Source organism: Enhydra lutris, unplaced genomic scaffold (assembly GCF_002288905.1).
Source record: "Enhydra lutris kenyoni isolate GAN:26980312 unplaced genomic scaffold, ASM228890v2 scaffoldscaffold30, whole genome shotgun sequence".
NCBI classification, from domain to species: domain Eukaryota; kingdom Metazoa; phylum Chordata; class Mammalia; order Carnivora; family Mustelidae; genus Enhydra; species Enhydra lutris.
In genome coordinates this window covers 3,684,111-3,703,404 of record NW_019154114.1, presented here as the reverse complement: position 1 = coordinate 3,703,404, position 19,294 = coordinate 3,684,111, and the positions used below count along the sequence as shown (strand labels likewise).

Here is a 19,294-nt window from a genome sequence, read left to right as displayed (position 1 = left end):
ATTTTTGCAATATTTTTATTGATACGATATATTTATTTTGAACACAGAAAAGATACATTGTTGCTTATTTAGCGCTTAAACCAGGAACGACAAAAGCTGTTTAGTTCCATCCCTCAAACACTGGTGAGTACTTAGGGATTTTTAATCTTTTTTCCCACAGTACTCTCTAGGGTTGCAGAAGCAGGATGCATTTCTTAAAAGAGTCCCATCCCTGGAGTGCATTTAAAGGCTATACAGTACAACAGACAGATATTTTTTGCCTAGAAAACAGTACACCACAGAGGCGGACAGAACTGCTTGTAAACAAGGTCCCTTTCCTGGCGGAGTTGGGTGCTTCAGGATACCACAGAACCTCTGCACGGATTCCTTTCGGTTCTGCACCGGAAGAAACCCTATTTCTACAGAAAGTAAAATTCACGGTTGCCATCCTTGTCACCCTACTTCTCAAGAAAGGGATTACTGAAATGTCTTAGCCCTTCATTAGAAGAATGGAAATGGGGGGCAGGGGTGGGTGGGGGCGGGGGGAGGCAGGGTGGACTCGGAGGTTTCCACTTCCTGCCGCTGGCAATGCTGGCGGGACACTCTGCAAAGCTGTTCGGCTGCCTCCCTCTGGCAGGCTGGGTCTTCATCCATCTTCTCGGATGGAAATTGCTGGGAGTTGTGGGCCACTCTGTAAGCAGGCACACCCATATATCCCCTTCCGGGTGCCTCTGGCGGTGAGGCCCAGATCCGATCTCTCATGGTGGCATGCTAGTATTTAAGGGGCCCGCTTCCCCAGTATTTCATCTCTGCAAGTGCCCTGGAGGGCAGGGGCAGAATGCATCAGCTCACGATTCCCAACTAGGAGCTGCCGCCCTGGGGAAGGGTAGACAGCTCACACTCGGGCCATGGTGGTCAGCTGGGCACGCACTTAGCGAGGGGCCACGTCTCTGTCTCAGAGCTGTGCCCAGGCCACCCTTCTCTTCTTTGAAGACCCTCAGCCCTGGGCCGTGGTTGGACTGACACGGGGACAGCTGTAACCCACCACCACCACTGTCGTACGCCCGCCAAGGACCCTGCTCATCACCAGTCGCTTGGGGTGGGGGCCCTCCAAAATAACGCCGCCAGCGCCATGAGGCCGGGGGCACTGGGATAGGGAGGGGGCGGGGGGGGCGGTGAGGGCTTCCAGGTTGTGCCTGGGCCCCCAGGCCCATGTCCCTCACCCCGTAAGTGTCAGGGTGGTGATAGTGTGGCTGCCCTGGAATTGAGGGAGGGGTCCAGTGTGTGGCTGAACCTCCTGAGGCCTGTCCCACTGCCCAGGAGGGCGTGTTGCCCTGGAGTGGGGGTGGGGGCAGGCGGCCGACCTGGGAGGGTCGGGCAGTTTCTGGAGGCAGAATCAGAGTTTGGGCACAGCCTGCCAGGCGAGGGCAGAGGCAAACAGGCCAGGGAGAGGGGGGAGCAAGGCCCTGTCCCTCTCCAACTGTCTTCTCCCAGCATTGCCTGCAAAGGCATAACCAACAGGCTGGGGAGGAGACGGGAGGTCAAGAGAGCTTCATTTTTAATGAAACCTTAGCAGATGGGTTTGTGTGGATGTGGGAGGGGGGCTGTGTGTATTCACATGTCTGTACATGTGTGGTGCATATCTGGATGCGTGTGTGCATGTGTGTCAGCGTGTATGTGTATGTACAAACCGTTCATCTGTGTGTGCACGTAGAAGTGTGTGCACAGCTGTGTGTGTGTGTGTACTTGTACAAACTGTATGTGCACATGGGAGTGCTGTGTGTGCATCTGTGTGTGTGTGTAGGTGTATAAACTGTGTATGTATGTGTGCACGTGGGAGTGCTGTGTGTGCATCTCTTTGTGTGTGTGTGTGTGTGTGTGCGTGTGCGCATGCCCTTGTAAGCCTGTGTGTGTATCTGTGTATGTGCACGCCCTTGTGGCTCAGCCCGAGGGACCGCAGGACCTGGCTGGCTGGGTCACTCACAGAATCCTTTCTGGACCAGAGGCCGGGGCCCGGGTCGGGGTGGGTGAGCCCGGGGAGCTCCTGGGCCCCGGTTCTGGGCCCGGCAGCGGCAGCAGACCTGATGGGGGGCCAAGCCCACACACGGCCTCATAAGGGGGCAGGGTATCCATGGAGATGGTGTGGAGGCCAGCCTGGCCCAGGATCCTCTGCGCCTGCTGGTATCGGCCGGGGCTGTAGATGATGCCCCCATACATGATGCCATCCAGCACGGGGTAGGAGTCGGTCAGCGAGTAGGGCGGTGGTGCGTCCGTGGGGATATACAGCTGAGTGGCTCCTGGCCCCACACACTCCTCATAACTACAAGAGAAGAGGCTCCCTCAGGGCTCAGGGGAACCTGGCTTCAGGGGCCAGTGTGGGGGCTTTCCCGAGGGCTGGGAGCCTGGTGACAGGGACGGTCGCCCTGGAGGTTTGTCATGCTGGCTCTAATGAAACCCTCCAAACCCCCCAGGAAAGGCACCCCCGAACCACTGAGACTGGATTCTAGTCCTGACTCAGCCCGGGCTCCATGTGAACGTGCTTGGGCAAGTCACTGAACTCCGGGTCTTGGATAGCTCAGAACAGCGGCCGCGGCCAATGGAGCAGCTTCCCAGCCGGCACTGAGAGTGCATGGTCTGGGGCAGCAACCTCGGCCTGTCTGACTCTCCTGGGCCTCAAGTCATGGAAGCGGCCCTTCCAGGCTTAGGAGGAGACCTTGGGGCTCCTCAGAAACCCATAGGTGTAGAGCAAAAGAGCACTCACAGCCCCCCAGAGGGAAAGAGGTACAGGGTGATGGGGCTGTGGCTGTTTGTGGGGCCAAAGGGGTCTCCTGGTAAGGAAGCAATGGAGGCCCTGATCTCTCTTCTTTTTCCAACTACTAACCTGTGGGTCATCTGCCTGAGGGTGCCAGGGAGAACCCACAGGCCCCCCAGAGAAGAATTCCCCAGTGGGACTGGGCTACCTGATGGCCATGAGTGCAGTTTGGACACAGTGAGGCCTGACCAGTGCATGGGGTTTGGGTTTTGGGGGTGCATACTAAGGAGCTGGGGCCTGGACCCTCCACCCCATCCCCTGACACCAGTCAGAAGGAGCTGAGCTTCTCCTCCAGTGACATCTGTTGAATCACGCCCTGTGTCTTTGGGACCTGCTTGGTCAGGAGATGGCCACATCCAGAGATTTTCTGCATTTACACTATTTGGGGGAGATGTTGCTATTTCCCCTGGGTGAGGGTGGGGATTCACACCCAGTGCTCTTCCGGCTCCTGCCCTCCTCCCCCAAAAGTCTCCTTACCCTGGTGGAGAATCTGGGTACATATCTCGAAGCACTGTGGCATCCACGTCCCCATCAGAACTCAGGTCCAAGGGAGGGGACCAGTCTTCGACAGGGCTACAGCTGTAGCGTATCCGGTGGCTCGAGCGACTGTACGTGTGCCCATCAGACACTGCAGGGGACAGACATTCAGCCTGGGCTTTAGACCGGGAGCAGGGAGGGTCCTACATGTGTAGCTGAGGCCACTGAGACCCTGTGCTCTCCAGCTCACCATCTGGTCCCTCACCAACCCCAGCAGCCTGTCATTCTCTCAGAGCTAGCCCCAGAATGTAAGCACCACTGCTGTGCTGGGCATGGGGTCTCTGAGAGGAAGTGGAGTGGGTTCTGCCCTGGTGGGGCTCCCAGGGTGGTGAGCAGCCTGTCCTGGTGACAGCCTGGTACTGAGTCATGAGATTTGATAGATGCAGCACTGGCCCTGTGGAAACAGGGATGAGCTGACTCAGCCTGGAGGTCAGGGAGGCCTTCCTGGAGGAGGGGCTCCTAAAGCTGGGTCTTATCTAGGAATTAGCCAAGAGAAGAGGGACAGACTGGGCAGAAGGAAAGAACAGTTGAGCTAAGGAAGGAGATTAGAAATAAGAGTGTGGTGTGAAAAGGAAGCTTTGAAACTGTGGAGAAGGGCTGGGACATGAAAACTGGGGAGTCAGGGAATGAGGGCTACAGAGGTCTCTGGGGTCAGGCCTCCCTTCTCCCTGCACCCAACCATACATCATTCCCTTAGTTATCCCAGGAGAATAGGCACTTCTGTAATGAATTCTGGCCACTCCATATACTGTCTTCTCTGCTGTTTTGTTTGTATGTTTACCATATAGTAGTACATTAAAGGCTCTGAAAAGTCCTGCAGCTGAGAATTGCATTTGACAGTACTTGGGCAGCATTTGATCACAGACTCTTCTTTTCTTGGATCTAGTAACACTGCTTAGGAGGTGCTGATAGAGCACATGCATTCAACAAGTGTGGTTCAGAGAGGCTCAGCGACTTGCCAGAGGTCACACAACAAATTACTGGTAGGACCAGAGGGCAGCTCAATAGCCTGGCTCCTCACTCTATAAAGCTCTCCACCTCCCTGTTTCTGGCAGTTCTAGTAGAGGCTAGGGGACAGTGGAGCTGCAAAGATGGCTGAGGCATGAGGTCTCCCCACCCACACTGGGGTCTCAGCAGGCTCCTCCCTTCAGAGATCAGGAGGCCACATCAGGGGGTGGGGCTTATCTGTCTGGGGTGGGGCTAGAGACCTGCTTTGAGGTCACCAGCACCATCCATCCCCATCTTATACACTGAGGATATCCGTCCCCATTCTCCATTCTACAAGCTGAGGCTCAGGGCCACAGAGCTGGAATTCATGCACAGTCGCTATAACCCTAAAGACTGTTCTTTCCACTCCCCTCATCTCTTTTTGCCCACTCTGGATACAACAGTGAGTAGAAAAATCTGGATGTGAAACTCTATCTGCAGGTATAATCCCGGGGTTATCTATGGACCTTGAGAAAACTCTCGGAAGAAAATATTCCAGACACGTTAACAGTGGCTCTGTCTTGATGACAGGATCATGACCCTTATTTTCTTCTTTGTATTTTCTGTATTTTAAAGGTTTTCCCACGGTGAACACATATTACTTTTCTACTAGGAAAAAGGTCCCCATAACGCATGCTATAAAAAGGAGCTGAAATGAGATTTGTTTCCCTTTAGGGCACCAGCTGAAGGGTGAGAATTTCTGGAAGAACTTGAGGAAGAAACTCAGGAAAGAAGAAAGCATGAAATAGGGTGAGGATAGAGGTGGGATGTGGGCCTCTGGGCTCTGGGGCCAGGAGGGGCCCACCCACCACGCAGGAGGTTATGGCTTGTCTCAACCTCGGGAAGCTAAGGCCGTGTCCTAGACCATGGTGGGAGAGCTGTGGTGGCACGCCCGACAGCTAATGGGCATGCCCGACACTGCCGTGCCCCTCTCCGCTTGGGCAGCTTTCCTGGGGCTTCCCAGAGGCTGAACAGCTTAGGGAAACTGAGGCTGCTCTGAGGCGCTCACCTAGCTCAGACCCCGATCCTGAGTTGACCCAGCTCAGCGCAGACAGAGTTCCTGAGGAACAGCTGGAAAGACTCCCCTGGCCCCTCATTTCAACTCCCCAAATTCTTTTCTCATCTCCTCTCCCTACTTCCACGTCAGCACAGACCCCAATGGTCTAGGCCTCTGGAAGTCCCCCTAGCCACCTCATGGGGAGTGAGATCTCCCTACCCCTTTGCCAAAGTCAAGAAACCCTTCAGCTCATGATTTAACCCCAATCTGAGGTAATCGTCCCTCCACAAGCCCAGGAGTGGAGAACAGGAATTTGCACCCACGGGCCACCTGCTGTGTTCTCGTCTCCATGACCACATTCACCCCACACCTGTGAGAGGCGCTGTGGCCGCGTCCTGCTCTCAGATGCAGAAACTGAGAGGTGGGGGCGCTCGCTCTAAAGCCCCGGCAAGTGAGAGACCCGATCTGCCTCCTAAAGCTGAAGATCTTTCCATCTTACAGAAATAGAATTTCTTTCATTCACTCACTGGCCCGCCCATTCATTCATTCATTCATTCATTCTCAAACATTTATTGGCTCTTCTCTCTGTGCCCGGCTGGATGGCAGAAGGACTCTGTGCGCAGGCAGAGGAGGGCCAGTTTTGTCCTGAGGGCAATGGGGAGCCACTGAAGGTTGTTGAGCAGAGGATGGACGTGTTCCCAGGTCAGTCACTTAGGTTGCCTTGCAGAGAACGCCTGGCAGCTGCCGGTTAGGTGGCCGGCAAGGGCCCGCGGCCAGTGTCACCAGTGTGGCCCTGGCTCAGGTTTTCTCGGGGGAGAAAGAATGAAAAGAGTTAACATGTATTGAGCACGGACTCGGAAGCCAGGTTCTGTGCGACTTAGTCCTCACAGTACCCTTTAGGGGTGGGTCCCTGTGTACCCATCGGGCCGGTGACTCGCCTGAGCTACACAGTGGTTAGACCACTTTCCCCGGGTCGTACAGTAAGACGTGGAAGATGAAGGCCATTTTGGATCCCTGGTTCTGAGGGGCTTGTGAGATCTTGAGGAGAGACGCCTGGGGGATCCCTGGCCGAGGGTGACCGGTAGTGCCTGAAACAGGGAGGTGGCTGAGGTGGAGCCGGGAGTGCGTGTAGAGAGAGGACCTGGGGCCAAGGGTTTGGCTCGGAGAGACCTTGCCATTCCTCTCCTCAGAGACTAGGAATCCACAGAGAAGTCTGAGGAGGCGCAGGCAGAGCGCTAGGAGCGAGAGCAGGAGAGCCTGAGTCACTGCAGCCAGGGGAAGGGGGTGTCTGGAGGACAGAAGCGTCCCCAGGACTACCGGGTGGGTGCTTGTCAGTGCTCTGCTGCTTTGCCCTCCCCACAGTGAGGCACGGGGTGCTTCTTTTCTCGCTGGCCTCCTTCCGAGGCTCCTGGCACCCCTGTGCACCCTCCAAGAAGCTGCAGGAAGCTATGGGGGGTGTCAGTGCCTCTCCCCGCTGAGGCCTCATGGAGGTGCCAAAGCAAGAGCTGAGAACCTAAGCAGGGCAAGGAGCTGAGAACCTAAGCAGGGCAAGGAGGCACCCATGGGGACAGGGAAGCAGGGCTGCGCGCATCAGCACTGGGCAGCAAAGGCCTGATGCCGGGTGTGGCCTGGCTGTGACCTGCTGTCACACCACTAACTCCAGAGATCAGGGCCAGGGCCTTGCTCATGGGGCACCTCCAGGCCCATCTCTCTCCTCAAGGCCAAGGTCGACCTCAAACCTCAGCTTGGGATTTACTCTGGGCCCCTCTCCCATGCTCTAAGTACCAGGCTCCTCAGGGCCTGGGAACTTCCAGGCTGTTCAACAAGGTGCTTTGGTATCCCGGTCTTTAAAATGGGCGAGGGGCACCTGGCTGGCTCTTGATCATAGGGTTGTGAGTTCGAGGCCCATGTCAAGTGTAGAGATGACTTTAAAAAAATAAAACACTAAATAAAAGGAAATGGGCAAACACAGCTCTTGCAGTGAGGAGGAAATGGGGTGGTTCCTTCCCTGATGGAACATCTTCTCTGGGTGAGATCCTCTGCTGGGCTATGGGCCCCACTGGTCAAGAGCTACCCACAGGTCCTGTTTTCCTTGGTGCAACCCCGCCATCCCATGACAGGGGCATTGGCAGAAGTGTGGGTAAATGCTAAGCAAGTACAGGGAAGGGTGATTCCACCCTACCTGGGCAGGATGTGCTGGCATTTGAGGTGGGCCTGAAGGACAAGTAGGCTTTTGTCTGTTGTTGGGGGGGCAGTGTGGGGAATGGCACTGTGGACCTAGGAAGAGCATATGCAGAGGTGTGGAGTTTCCTCTAACCCTAAACCTAACCCTACCTCCTTATTGGGAGTGGGCATGCCTGGGCAAGAGCCTCGCACTCCTCCAGGGGCCGGCTGGTGCTATAAGCATAGGAATAAGCCAGGCCAGTGCTGGGCAGTGCTCCTGGCTTGTCTTTTTGGGGAGTCCTCAGCTTCTGGGGACTCTACAGGGGACTGGGTTGGCTGAGCTTCCAGCACCTGCTTCATTCATGCTGACTCTTCTCTTTAGCTTCCCCTGTTGGGCATAGAGGGTGAACCACTGACCTGCTGACCTGCTGCCCCCTTCCTCCATCGTGGCCATATGTCCCCTGCCAGGTGATGTCCCTCTGTGTCTCGTTGAGAGGGCCAGCTTCCTGCTCTTCTGCTTCTCCTATCAGCATTGCCAGTGGAGCAACGTCCAGGTCCGCAGGACCCCTAGGTCTTGGGTGCATTTGCCAGATGGGGCCCTGGGCCCATGGGGCGCCCCTGGTGCTGTTTCCCTGACACCTTCAGCCTCCTTCAGTGCTGCGACTCGTGGCACGTGGTGGGGAGCCTGCAGGAGCCCAAGCCGGGCTACCTGGGCTCAAATCTGGGGTCCACCTGGCTGGCTGACCCTAGGTAGATTACTTCAGCACCTGACTATGGTCTGAATGTTTGCTAACTCCCCCGGCCCCCAATTCTTACATTGAAATCTGAACCCCCAAGTTACTGCTAGTATGAGCTGGGGACTTTGGGAGATGATTAGGTCATGAGGGTGAAGCCCTCATAATAGGGACCAGTGTCCTCACAAAAGAAACCCCAGAGAGCTAGCTCATCCCTTCTACTGTGTGGGGACACAGCGAGAAGGATGTGGGCCCTCACCAGATACCAGATCTGCAGGGGCCTTGGGAGTCTCCAGCCCCCAGAACAGAGGAAAAAAAGTTCTTTTGTTTACAAGCCACTCCATTTCTGGTATGTTTGTTATAGTAGCCTGAATGCCCCAACCTCAACTTCCTTTTTTTTTTTTTAAAAAAAGGATTTATTTATTTATTTATTTATTTATTTATTTATTTATTTATTTATTTATTTATTTATTTATTTGACAGAGATCACAAGTAGGCAGAGAGGCAGGCAGAGAAAGAGAGGAAGAAGCAGGCTCCCTGCTGAGCAGAGAGCCCGATGCGGGGCTCAATCCTAGGACCCTGGGATCATGACCTGAGCCGAAGGCAGAGGCTTTAACCCACTGAGCCACCCAGGCGCCCGTCAACCTCAACTTCCTTATCTGTAAATTGGGAAGGTAATAAAAAGTAGTCTGACCTCCAGGACCACAATAAGGGTGGAATGAGATCGTGCGTGAAAAATGTGGGGCAATTGGGGTGCCTGGGTGGCTCAGTGGGTTAAGCCGCTGCCTTCGGCTCAGGTCATGATCTTGGGGTCCTGGGATCGAGCCCCGCATCGGGCTCTCGCTCTCAGCAGAGAACCTGCTTCCTCCTCTCTCTCTGCCTGCCTCTCTGCCTGCTTGTGATCTCTCTCTGTCAAATAAATAAATAAAAAATCTTTAAAAAAAAAAAAATGTGGGGCAATCTGTCGTCCAGGTCTTCCCTGCTTCAGCTCCCCGTGGCTGGGTGCGGGAGGCGAGTTGTAGTTGCTGAAAGGTGGCCCCTTCCTCACCCAGTTCACTCTGTGTGGAAGGGGGAGGAAGTGGCACAAAGCTGTTGGGTGATCAGGGCATGTTGGGAGAGGACTGTGGATTTCAGGCCTCTGGTCCATGTGGATGAGATCCAACCCAACCAGTTTTTAAATTTTTATTTTCTTTCTTCCTCCCAAGCTCTGCCTGTCCCAGAGGAGGAAGAAAGATTCCCAGGCCCTGCCATGGCTCTGGAGCCTCCAGATGGCTTCACCTGCGGTGTGATGGTGGCCTCTGGGCCCATATGGCTCCCAGAGTCCAGGCAGAGGCTCCGTCAGGACTCCGGGGAGGCTTTTTCCTACTCTTGACAACCATTCTGGGAATTGAATGAATTGAGCTCCTTCTTGCTGCTTTTGGATAACGGTCCCCTTCCAAGTATCAGACAAAGTCAGGTGACTGCCTTCTGTAAAAAGTTCAGGCCTTCTGGCCAGATGGACACTTTTGGGACTGGTTGCCCCAGGAATTAACCACCACCTCTGTGTAAGGGAGATTCCCCTCATTGGGAAAATCTCCAATCAGTTCTCTATGCACTTTGCAGGCTCCCTGGGGGTAGAGTCACTCACTCATCACTCGTGCCATCATTCATCCATTCACTTATTCATATGCCCAACTGACCCCCCACCTGTCCATCCCACCACCTTCCTATCTGTCCATCTTTCCATCCACCCACCCATCCATCTATCCGTGCGCTCGCACAGCCCACCCAGTCCATGCCTGTATCCACCCACTCTAGCCATTCATCCTCTCTTCATGTGTCCTTCTGTCCGCCCATGTAGCCATCCATCTCCCACCCCACCCACTCACCCATCTTTCCCTTCAGCCACTGGTCTGTCCACTCACTCGCCCCACCCCATTCCCTCACCTTTCCGGCTCCTCACCCCCCTCCCCATCTGTCCTCCCATCCCACCCACCCATCCCTCTCTCCCTCCGTCCTTCCACGCAGGTCCCAGCTGGACCAGCTGTCAGTATAGCCGGGTCCACCCTGGCCAAGGCTGGGGAGTAGGACCACACCCTTCCTTTGACCTTCAGGGTCACTTTGGCAGACTCCTGGACCTCTCAGGCCCCTGAGAGCCTCTGATCTCTTCCTGACCACCCTGCCCCACCCCTGGCAGGGCTGCCCCCTCCCCTGTGTCTCTGGGTGGCTGTCAGAATCAGACAGGAGCCCAGGCCCCGGGGTGGACGGCAACTCACCGTATCCTTGCTCGTACTCTCGGTGGTAACGGCGGCGGTGGCGGTGGTGGTGGTGATGGTGACGGCGGCGGCGGTGGCGGTGGCGCTGGAGCCGGGCCTGCCGGTCCCTGCGGATACTGCCCACGATGATAGTGATGCAGGAGAGGATGATGACCACACCTATGACTGCACTGGCCACCAATACAGGAGACACCAGCAGGTGGCTGTGCTCCGAGCTCTCGGAGTACGTGGGGTAGAAATAGCTGGTTCGGTTGTACCGAGCTATCGGGAACAAGGAGAGGACATTGAGTTGGGGCACAGACCCTGCCATGTTTCCTCTTCCAGCCCGGCTGCCGCGTGAATGATGTGTCCCTAGTAAATGGGGGATAGTCAGGCTTCAGCCTCATGGACTGTGTCCCAGCTGCCTGTGACAGGGAGGAAGGGAACAGTGCTTTGCTCTACTCCCTGAAGGAGCCTCTGAGACTGGGGCTTGACCTCCCCTCCTCTTTTCTCCAGCTCTGGCCGGAGAGCTCAACTAACTCACAGGTAGGAGAAGAAAAACTCCAGGCAGTAGACTTGTCCAAGGTCACAGAGCAAATCAGTGGCAGAACTGCTGCTGCCATGGCTTGCGTTGTACTGGTCACCCATGACTCAAGGCAGACGTGCTCCCGGAGAACTGGCCCATCCAGGATGGTGCCCAGCCTGGCTCCCTAGAGCTGGATATGAGTGTGTCCGTTCTGTGCTGCCTCAGGGTCACCTTGAAGATGCCCTGCCCTCCTCCACGTCACCTGCAGATGAGAGCCTCGCCCCCCAGCAGTGCCAGTCTCATCTCCAGTTGGGTGCAAAGATGGCATCACCTGTGCCTGCAGACAGAGCCAGTTGGTGCCGGTGCCCACCTGCCTGGCTGGTTGAGGAATTAATCTCCCAGTTACCGGGACTGGCAGAGGTAGGTGCTACTTTAAATTATGAGGGAAACTCTTCCAATTTCTAAATGCAGGGCCCATTATATCAATAAGATATGTAGGACTGCAGAGAAATAACACGAAGACAGCCCTCCTTCCCACCCCTCTGCCTCCCCGTCCCCCTACACCAGCTGTGGCAAGCACAGAGGATAAGGCAGGTTTTGCCTCTATCCTGGACTTTCTTCCCAAGCTGCTTCTACAAAGGTGCCCATGGTCAAGAGGAAGTTGTGCCTCAAAGTTCCAGCTCTTCCCTGAGAGGCTGCCCTCCCTCCACAGACCAGCCTGAGTAGCTCCCCTTTCTGGAACATCTACTGTGGGTCCCACACTGTGCTCGGTACTCCTCACACACTTAATTCTAATGATGGCCTGGGGTAGGATCCCCAATTTAACAGGTGGAGAAACTGAGCCCGACAGATTAAGCAACTTACCCAAGGTCACGTGGCCCACAGAGAGGGAGCTGGGTTGGGGGGCAGCCTCAGGCCCACACTCTGAGACAAGGGCTAGAGCCTGTGACTACCAGGTACTGGGCTCTGGGAGCTCATGTTTTCTTGGATCTTGATAAACTAAAAAGTTCCTATCTCTAAAATGATGCTTGGCTGCTTCTGGATCCCTTTATTGTAGTCAGAGCAGGCCATGACCTACAGCTTATGCAGGGTGAAGGTGTACAGACAGCTGAACGTTGCTGATAAGACACCAGGATTCCAGAGAAGGGAGCCCGTGTGTGTCAGGAAGAGACAGATTGGGACAAGTAGGTATTCAGGGCTGAGGGGCTGGGGGAAGGGACCCTTCTTCTGTGTATCTTCCATTTCTGCATCTGTTCCAGAGATGTGGTTGGGACTGTGGGGAGGGGCCCTGGGGCAATTTCTCCACAGAGGAACAATGTGAATACTAAGGTAGCTCTCACCGAGCACTTACCAGCACTGGTCAGGCTCTACACCCTTTATAAGCACCATAATCTCATTTAAGCATCACAGCAACCTGAGAGGCAGATGTCTTTTCCACCCATTTTACAGATGGGGAAGCTGAGGCACAGAGGTAGTAAAAGGGGTGGAGCCAGAAGTTAGATCCAGCTTGTTCTGTGCTGTTCCCGAGCCTGCACTCATACTCCCTCTGGTTCCACATGGGGAGAGAGCCCCTGGAGGGCAGGACCTGTGTCCCCTGGCCTTGTCTTCTCACTGGGTTTTTCCAGTGTCTTGGGCAAGGCCAGCCAACAAAGGGAACTCAGGGGCCATTTGAGTCCCAAGGAGGGAGGTCAGGGATGGGTTGCTTGTGTTCTTGGGGGCATGGGGACGGGCTCTGTGAGCTACTCCGTCATTCTCACTCACCCGCTGGCACGTCCTTCTGCTCATCACTCACCCAACCGTCCAGCCCAAATGCAGGATCCGCGCTCATTCATAAGCCCTGGCAGATTGTGGGAATGGAAGGGGAGTTACCGTCTAGGGGAGTGGATCAGGTCTTAAAGGAGGAGTGCAGGTCTGGGGTGGGCTCCAGATCGACGGTGAATCAGTCTGGCAAATCCCACCACAGGAGAACCTTGTGCTTCTGAGGAGTCATGAGAGAGGTGGAGGCTGAGGCTGGAGGGGCTGGCAGTGGCCAGACTGTGAAGGGTTTTGAATGTCAAATCAAGAGACCGTCCTCTATCTCTAGGGCAGAGAGGAGACTTGGGTGAAGGAGTGTGGTCACAGTGTTCTAGGAGAGCCCTCTGAGTGCAGACTGGGGGGCCAGGGAGGAGGCTGCTGCCAGGGTCCATGTGAGCATGGGGCTGGGGTGGGGGAGGCTGAGGCCCACGGCCCTGTGCTGTGCAGAGCCGAGTACGGAGCCAGGTTCCAGTGGACGCCCTTGGTAGGCAGAAGGCTACTGCAGAGTTCCTTTGCCTCTCTGATTTGATGTGCTCTGAGCAGGCCTCAAGGAGAGGCCTGATGCTTCCCTACTCGGCAGGTAGGGTCCCAAGGGCCCCTTTGAGGCTGGGGCAGTACCCCGGGCCATGGGCCACTGCTGTGCCGGGCAGAAATCTCTGCCTCCAGATTTCTGGTCCAACTGGGAGCCACAACTGAGTCAGAAGGCTCTACGTGACCCAGGACTACATGTGGGGCAGGGTCTGGGACTGGCTTCTCTTCTATGCAGATACCTTTGTCACCCTCATTTGTAGATGAGGACGCTGGGTCTTGGTGAGCTGAAGATTTGCCCTGGTTTTGTGGTAGATCTGGGATTTGAACCCAGGCTGTCTGACAACTCATCAAATAGTGGCACCAAGCAGGGGAAGAGAGTGGGATATGGTGGGGTTGGAGGCAGGGGAGCTGGGCTCTGTGTCTGGTTCTATCGCTGACTTGCTGTGTGACCTTCGGCACACTCCTGCCCTCTCTGGACCTGCCGGCACTCTGTCCAAAGAGATACCTATTCTTGAATGTTCATCCCTCCAGGGTGGGTGAATGGGTCTGAGAGGGGTCAGGAGGGGGTGGCAGCTGGGTGAGCACAGTGGGTGTGAGGGTTGGCGATAAGATTCAGTCCTATGTCAGGAGGATGGGGTCAGGGCTGTCTCCAGTCTGGGGAACAGGCAGGGCAGGGAAACTGAGGCAGAAGATCACTACCAAGTCCTTGTTGAGTGTAGTGTGCAGGCAGCTCTACAGTCCCTCTGTCTGGGTACAGGGAAGCGGTCTTTGCTGCCTGAAGCTCCCTGAGGAGCGCTGACAAGGGAAGGGCACCAAGACTGGAGGTGTTGAGCCAATATCTTTAAGCCTCTAGTCCTGCCCATTCCCTCAGAGAGGATGGCTAAAAGGAAAAGGAGGGCCATCAACTCAAATCTGACTGATGGCTCCTGTCACAGGAAAGTCTGAGGACATTTGTCATGGGTCCACTTCCCTGGCAAGTCTGGCCTCAGCTGTGCGGTTCTTCCTACACTGCTGAGGCCGCCAGGAGGAGGCCAGTGAGGTCACTGGAGGGAATATGGGAAAGAAAATTCAGACGCCATCTTCCCTCTGCTGGATGTTGGCAGGAATGGGCAGAGGGGCTGGGGCAGGGGACATGGCAGGGCGGGCTCACTTGCATGGGCATTTCTGGGTCTCCTCCTTTGCTTTTTAGGGTAGCCTCTCAGCCCATTTGCCGATACCTGTCCTCTCGCTGCCAGGTGTCTGTGATGGAGAGATATCAGAGTGCTGGGGCGGGGTTCAGGGATATCCACATGGTGGGGCTGGCTCTTGGAGGACAAACAGAGGAGGGAGGAAGGAACACAGAGAGGTGAGATCCCAGCAGAGCTCCAGAAAGGAGGAGGTGCTTCTGGGGTGAGGCTGTAGGAGGTCACCTTGATGGCAGCTAGACATTGGGATCACGGAAGTGAGGAAAAGGCAACTTGGTGTTCAAGATTCTTCTTACAGTGGGGATGCGTCTCTACAAGAAGTCAGCTAATGTCATGTCAAGGTCTTGAAATGTTTTACTTGGCCATTTGTGGCATTATAAGCGGGGTAGATTATAGTGGAGAGGAGGACTGGAATGTGAAGTCATCTACCCTCAATCCTCTATAAATTCACTCGGCCAACCAACCATCCACCCTCCGTGTATTTATTTACCTGGGCATCTACACAGCATTCTCTTGATCATCCATCTATCCATCCATCCGCTTGTCCATCCACTTACCAATACTAAGTGCATTTTCCATGTCTGGACATGTGCTAGACACTGGGAACATGGTACAAATCAGACCACAATGAACCTCTAACTGTGGGAAGTAAGAGGTCCTACATAGGTGCCCCAGGGCCAAGAAGAGAAGCTTGGGACATGATGGAGCTCCCTGCTCTCCCTTCACACAGAGTAGCTCTGTTTCCATCTGTTTCACACATCAGGCTTAACAGGGGAGTGCTCTACTGCCTACTAGAAGCTTCTCAACTACTACATTAAAATATAACTGGAAAATCTAAGTGACTACCCACAGGCTTTTCATGACTCTATAAATACAAGATGAAAGTGGTTTATTCCACAATTAAGATGCCACTTAAATAAACTCACCAAAATGAACTCACATGGACGATCGCTTCTACATATCGAACAAGCTTACTGTCTTGTTATCATTCACTAAAGTTTTGTCTCTGGTTGGGTGGATAATTTTTTATTGGCTGGGGAAATTCACTGTAACAGTGTTACAAACCACTTTTCCCTATTTCTTTGGACTATTTCTACGGAGCAAATGGTGAACTGGGCGACATCACAGAAGGAAAGCCATGACAGAATTAGGCTTTCCATTTGAACCCACACCAAACTCTCATTTTCTTGCTAGAATCATCACTGGTCCCGACCTCCTCATTTTCTCTCCTCTTTTGTCAACATCTAAAGTTGGCTCTTACGCTGTTTTCCACAAAGAACATAGGTTTTTATAACACTGGCTGAGTCATGGTCAATGCTCAATGAGTAGGAAGTCATGTAACTGTGTTGGGAAGAAGATGCTGGGGGGCTGGCTTGGCCCACCCATCAGCTGGGGGGATTAGCTCCCACATCCCAGCTTGCATTACGAGACTCAAAATCATGGCTTGGAAAAATGACCATTTACTACAACATGGACTTTTCAGGAAGTTCATGAATAATTGATATATAACATGTTGAATTTATAAAAGCTGCAAATTATCCTCAGCTATCCCACCACAAGCTGGTCCAGGCTCGATCTATGTACTTGGGCTACAGTATTCTCTTCCTTGAGTTTTGTTTTGGCCTTTTGCTTTCATGGGTTCTGATTCTGGAAAACGTTAGAGGTGATGGGATTTTGTCCCCTGCTCCACAGAGGTTCTCTCAGCTCCCAGAATTTATGAGGCCATCTGGAAAACCACCAGGGCAACAGTGTATTAAAAATAATGTCCCAGAAATAGACAGGGCTTCTTCTGGAAATGCAAGAATGGATTAAGACCAGGAAATCTATTAATATGTCATTTCCGTAGATAGGATGCGAAAAACTAGATGGGGCAGAGCCAGGCACCTCTTGGCCATGATCTTGGCGATCTTAAGTGGTTGTTAGCATCACACTGAACCATGGAACTCTGGAATTGCTTCTTAGCATGTGGTTCATGGAACATGGATTTCTAAAAATGTTATGGGATGTTTGGGAACAGCCTTTGATCCTCTGAACCCCCAAGGTTGCTTTGCAGCCCTTAGTGGTCTTTGGAGCCAAACAGGCACATTACCAGTCCCTTTATTCACCAATATTCTGAGAAGGGTCAGTCCTCACCTGCCTTCCTTGGGGGGAAAGTCTAGCACTCCTACATAAGTGTAGCTTGTTCTAGGCTGTGGCTAAGTAAGACACAGATGTCCTGGGTTCAAAGCCTGCTTCTTGCCCTCTGATCTCTTCACCCCTCTGAACCTCTATCACTCACTTCATCTGTAAAATGGACTAATTAAAGCACAGTGCCTAGCAGGATGCTTGTCACACTGTGTGTGCTCAATATAGGACAACGAAACCTTAAAATCTTAAAGATATCCCCAAGACATCGATCTAAGTGTGAAAGGCAAATCAGTAAAGCTTCCAGAGGAAAGCACTGGAGAATGTCTTCATGACCTTGGGTTTCTTAAGCAGATACAAAAATACCATTAAAAAATTGGTAAGTTTGACTATATTAAAATAAAGATCTTTGGTAGGAATTTGGGCTTTGAGGTGGGCTGGGGGCCAAGGAACTCAGATGTGAACAGGGTTGAGGCCAGGGCTAGAGCAAGCAGAAAGTTTGGAAAGACTTTCTTAATATATTCATCATTTGCAACCTGCCCCAGGACATTGGAGAATGCTGCCCATGGAGGTTCCTGTCTGTACAGGTGCCTGGAAGTAGTTAAGAGATCCCAAGACACTAAAGGGTCCTTCTTCACATCTCTGTGGCACATCCACTTTTTCAAAATTAGTTATTTACCTCTAATGGGTTTGTTTTTTTGTGGGATACCCCACAGACTAGCAGCACCATTAGTTACGACAGACAGTTCAATGTCAAACAGTGTTAACAGAGTATAATACATCTCGTGATGCTACGGGAAAACTAATTTTGCAACCTAGGCCTCGTGTTCAATGCTGGAACCTCAAACAGCCTTTCTTCAAACAAGTGATAAGTAAAAAGCCCCGCAGGATTTCTTTTCGTTTAGAAAAATGCAAGTCTTAGCAGCAGCTGACAGGAAATGTGCGATATTTACCCGGCCTGTCTTTTGATGATGACTCACATGACCGGTGCCTTTGGTGCCTCTGATTACCTATGTTTCAATATTCGTGCAATATTGAAAACTTCCATCCTGCAGTGGTTTCTACAGCACAACCATGGTCCTTGGGTGCTGAATCAAACCTACAGACAGACCCTCATTCTGTGTTTATGGCATGTTTTTGTTTTCTGTTCTCCGTCAAAGCCAATGCCGAACAAAGGGAGAACACCGTGTGCACCTTTCTCCTCTTACACGTGTCCGTCACCCTGCCATCCCCGTGCCTCTTGTAACAAGACAACGGCGTGTAGCTGGGCCTCTCGTTCTTGCGCACTTAAAAATAAATCCTACTGAGAGAGAAATGCTGGATGTGCTCAGACCAAGCAGGAATGGAGATTGAAATGGTGGGTAAACGTTCGTTAAACCCTACGCTGAACTTCTGCCCCGATCGAGGGGAACTGTTCGGTTCAGTGTTTTTACTTAATACTCAATATAATTTATATTTTAAAGGCATTCCAAGAACACTCCACAGGTTTCTGAATATACAAATCCTGTTATAAATTACAAAGTGTCTGAGAATTTGATAGTCATGTTGTTTTAGATAATTGGATTTTACGCTCCGTAGATGTGCCCGTGTGCTGGATCGCACAGCTGTCATTGATCACCCTGCTCCCTCCCGAGGGTGGCATGGGGTTGGGGTGGGGGGTGTGCCCAGGGCTGCGGTTCCCACTGCTTAGGGAGTGGCGGTGACACACAGTGCACAGACCACAGCCACGTGTGCTGTAACCACAGTCCTGAAACTATTGGAACCACTGTCAATATTTTAAAATGTTGGCGGTAACTTTTTATCTCGGAAAAAAAAAAAAGGGAGATTTTTGAAAAAGTTTAAACTATTTAATTTCATTGAACCAAAAACCTAAAATTTCAAAAATAGATGGAAACTCTTTAATAAGGCTGCTTATCCAACTTAAGAGGAGTCCGCCCTGGCTTTTTGGATTATAAAATTATATTCTCGTTTTTATTGCATCACCCCTAATCCTCACCCTTACCCCCATTTCTGGGGGAGACAAGTGTTATCCAGGGGCTAAAGAGCCTGGGGTATGGGCAGAGGAGAGCTCTGGAATGATGGTCTCTAGCAAGGCCTAGCAGTCACCTACATGATCACATGGAGTCCAGGTGTGGTCTAGTGGGCTGAGGGAGCACCCCCTAGAGCTGATGGTTAGGGAACTGATAGAGGACACGGAGAGAAGCAAATAGAGAGGGCTCTGGGAGTTGAAATGTACCTGTGCTCCCAGAGGGGTCTGTGTGGCCAGTGCCCTGGGCTTAGATCCAGGAGCCCTGACTTTGAATCCTGTCTCCTCCTCTGGCAGGTCCCTGGCTATGTGACTTGCCTCTCTTAGAGCCTCTCTCCTCTCTGGAAAGCAAGTAGGCCTGCACACGTCTGCCGTGATGTCACAGAGGACAACCAGTATTTCCCAGTCACCCTAGGCACAGTTTCAGTTGCAGGCAGAGCTGAGTTTAGGGGTCGCTAGTCTAGGGTAGACCTTGGCAGAGAAATGGCTATGTACTTACACATTCCTGTTCGCAGGAAAACCCATCCTCTCCTCTCAGTGTACCTGGCTTTGGGATGCCATAGGTGACAACTCTGTCAATCGTGCTTTCCTTGGCAAGATTTCTGTCCCCTCCACCATCCCACGGCTCAGTTTCTAGAGCTTTCCTGCCATGCTACCTGGTTGTGG

General features: G+C 53.0%; 1 protein-coding gene and 1 pseudogene across 1 annotated transcript; one reads left to right on the top strand and one right to left on the bottom strand.

Moving 5' to 3' along the window:
• Nucleotides 1-1,959: 1,959 nt before the first annotated feature.
• On the bottom strand, nucleotides 1,960-12,797 carry LOC111153053 (brain expressed associated with NEDD4 1). Its single transcript, XM_022511856.1, has 4 exons — nucleotides 12,731-12,797; nucleotides 10,465-10,725; nucleotides 3,269-3,419; nucleotides 1,960-2,299 (listed from the first exon to the last, which is right to left on the bottom strand). Exons 1-4 carry the CDS (start codon nucleotides 12,795-12,797, stop codon nucleotides 1,960-1,962), a joined length of 819 nt encoding a protein of 272 aa, XP_022367564.1.
• Nucleotides 12,798-13,324: 527 nt separating this feature from the next.
• Nucleotides 13,325-17,524, top strand: LOC111153052 (annotated as a pseudogene).
• The last annotated feature ends 1,770 nt before the right edge of the window (nucleotides 17,525-19,294 follow it).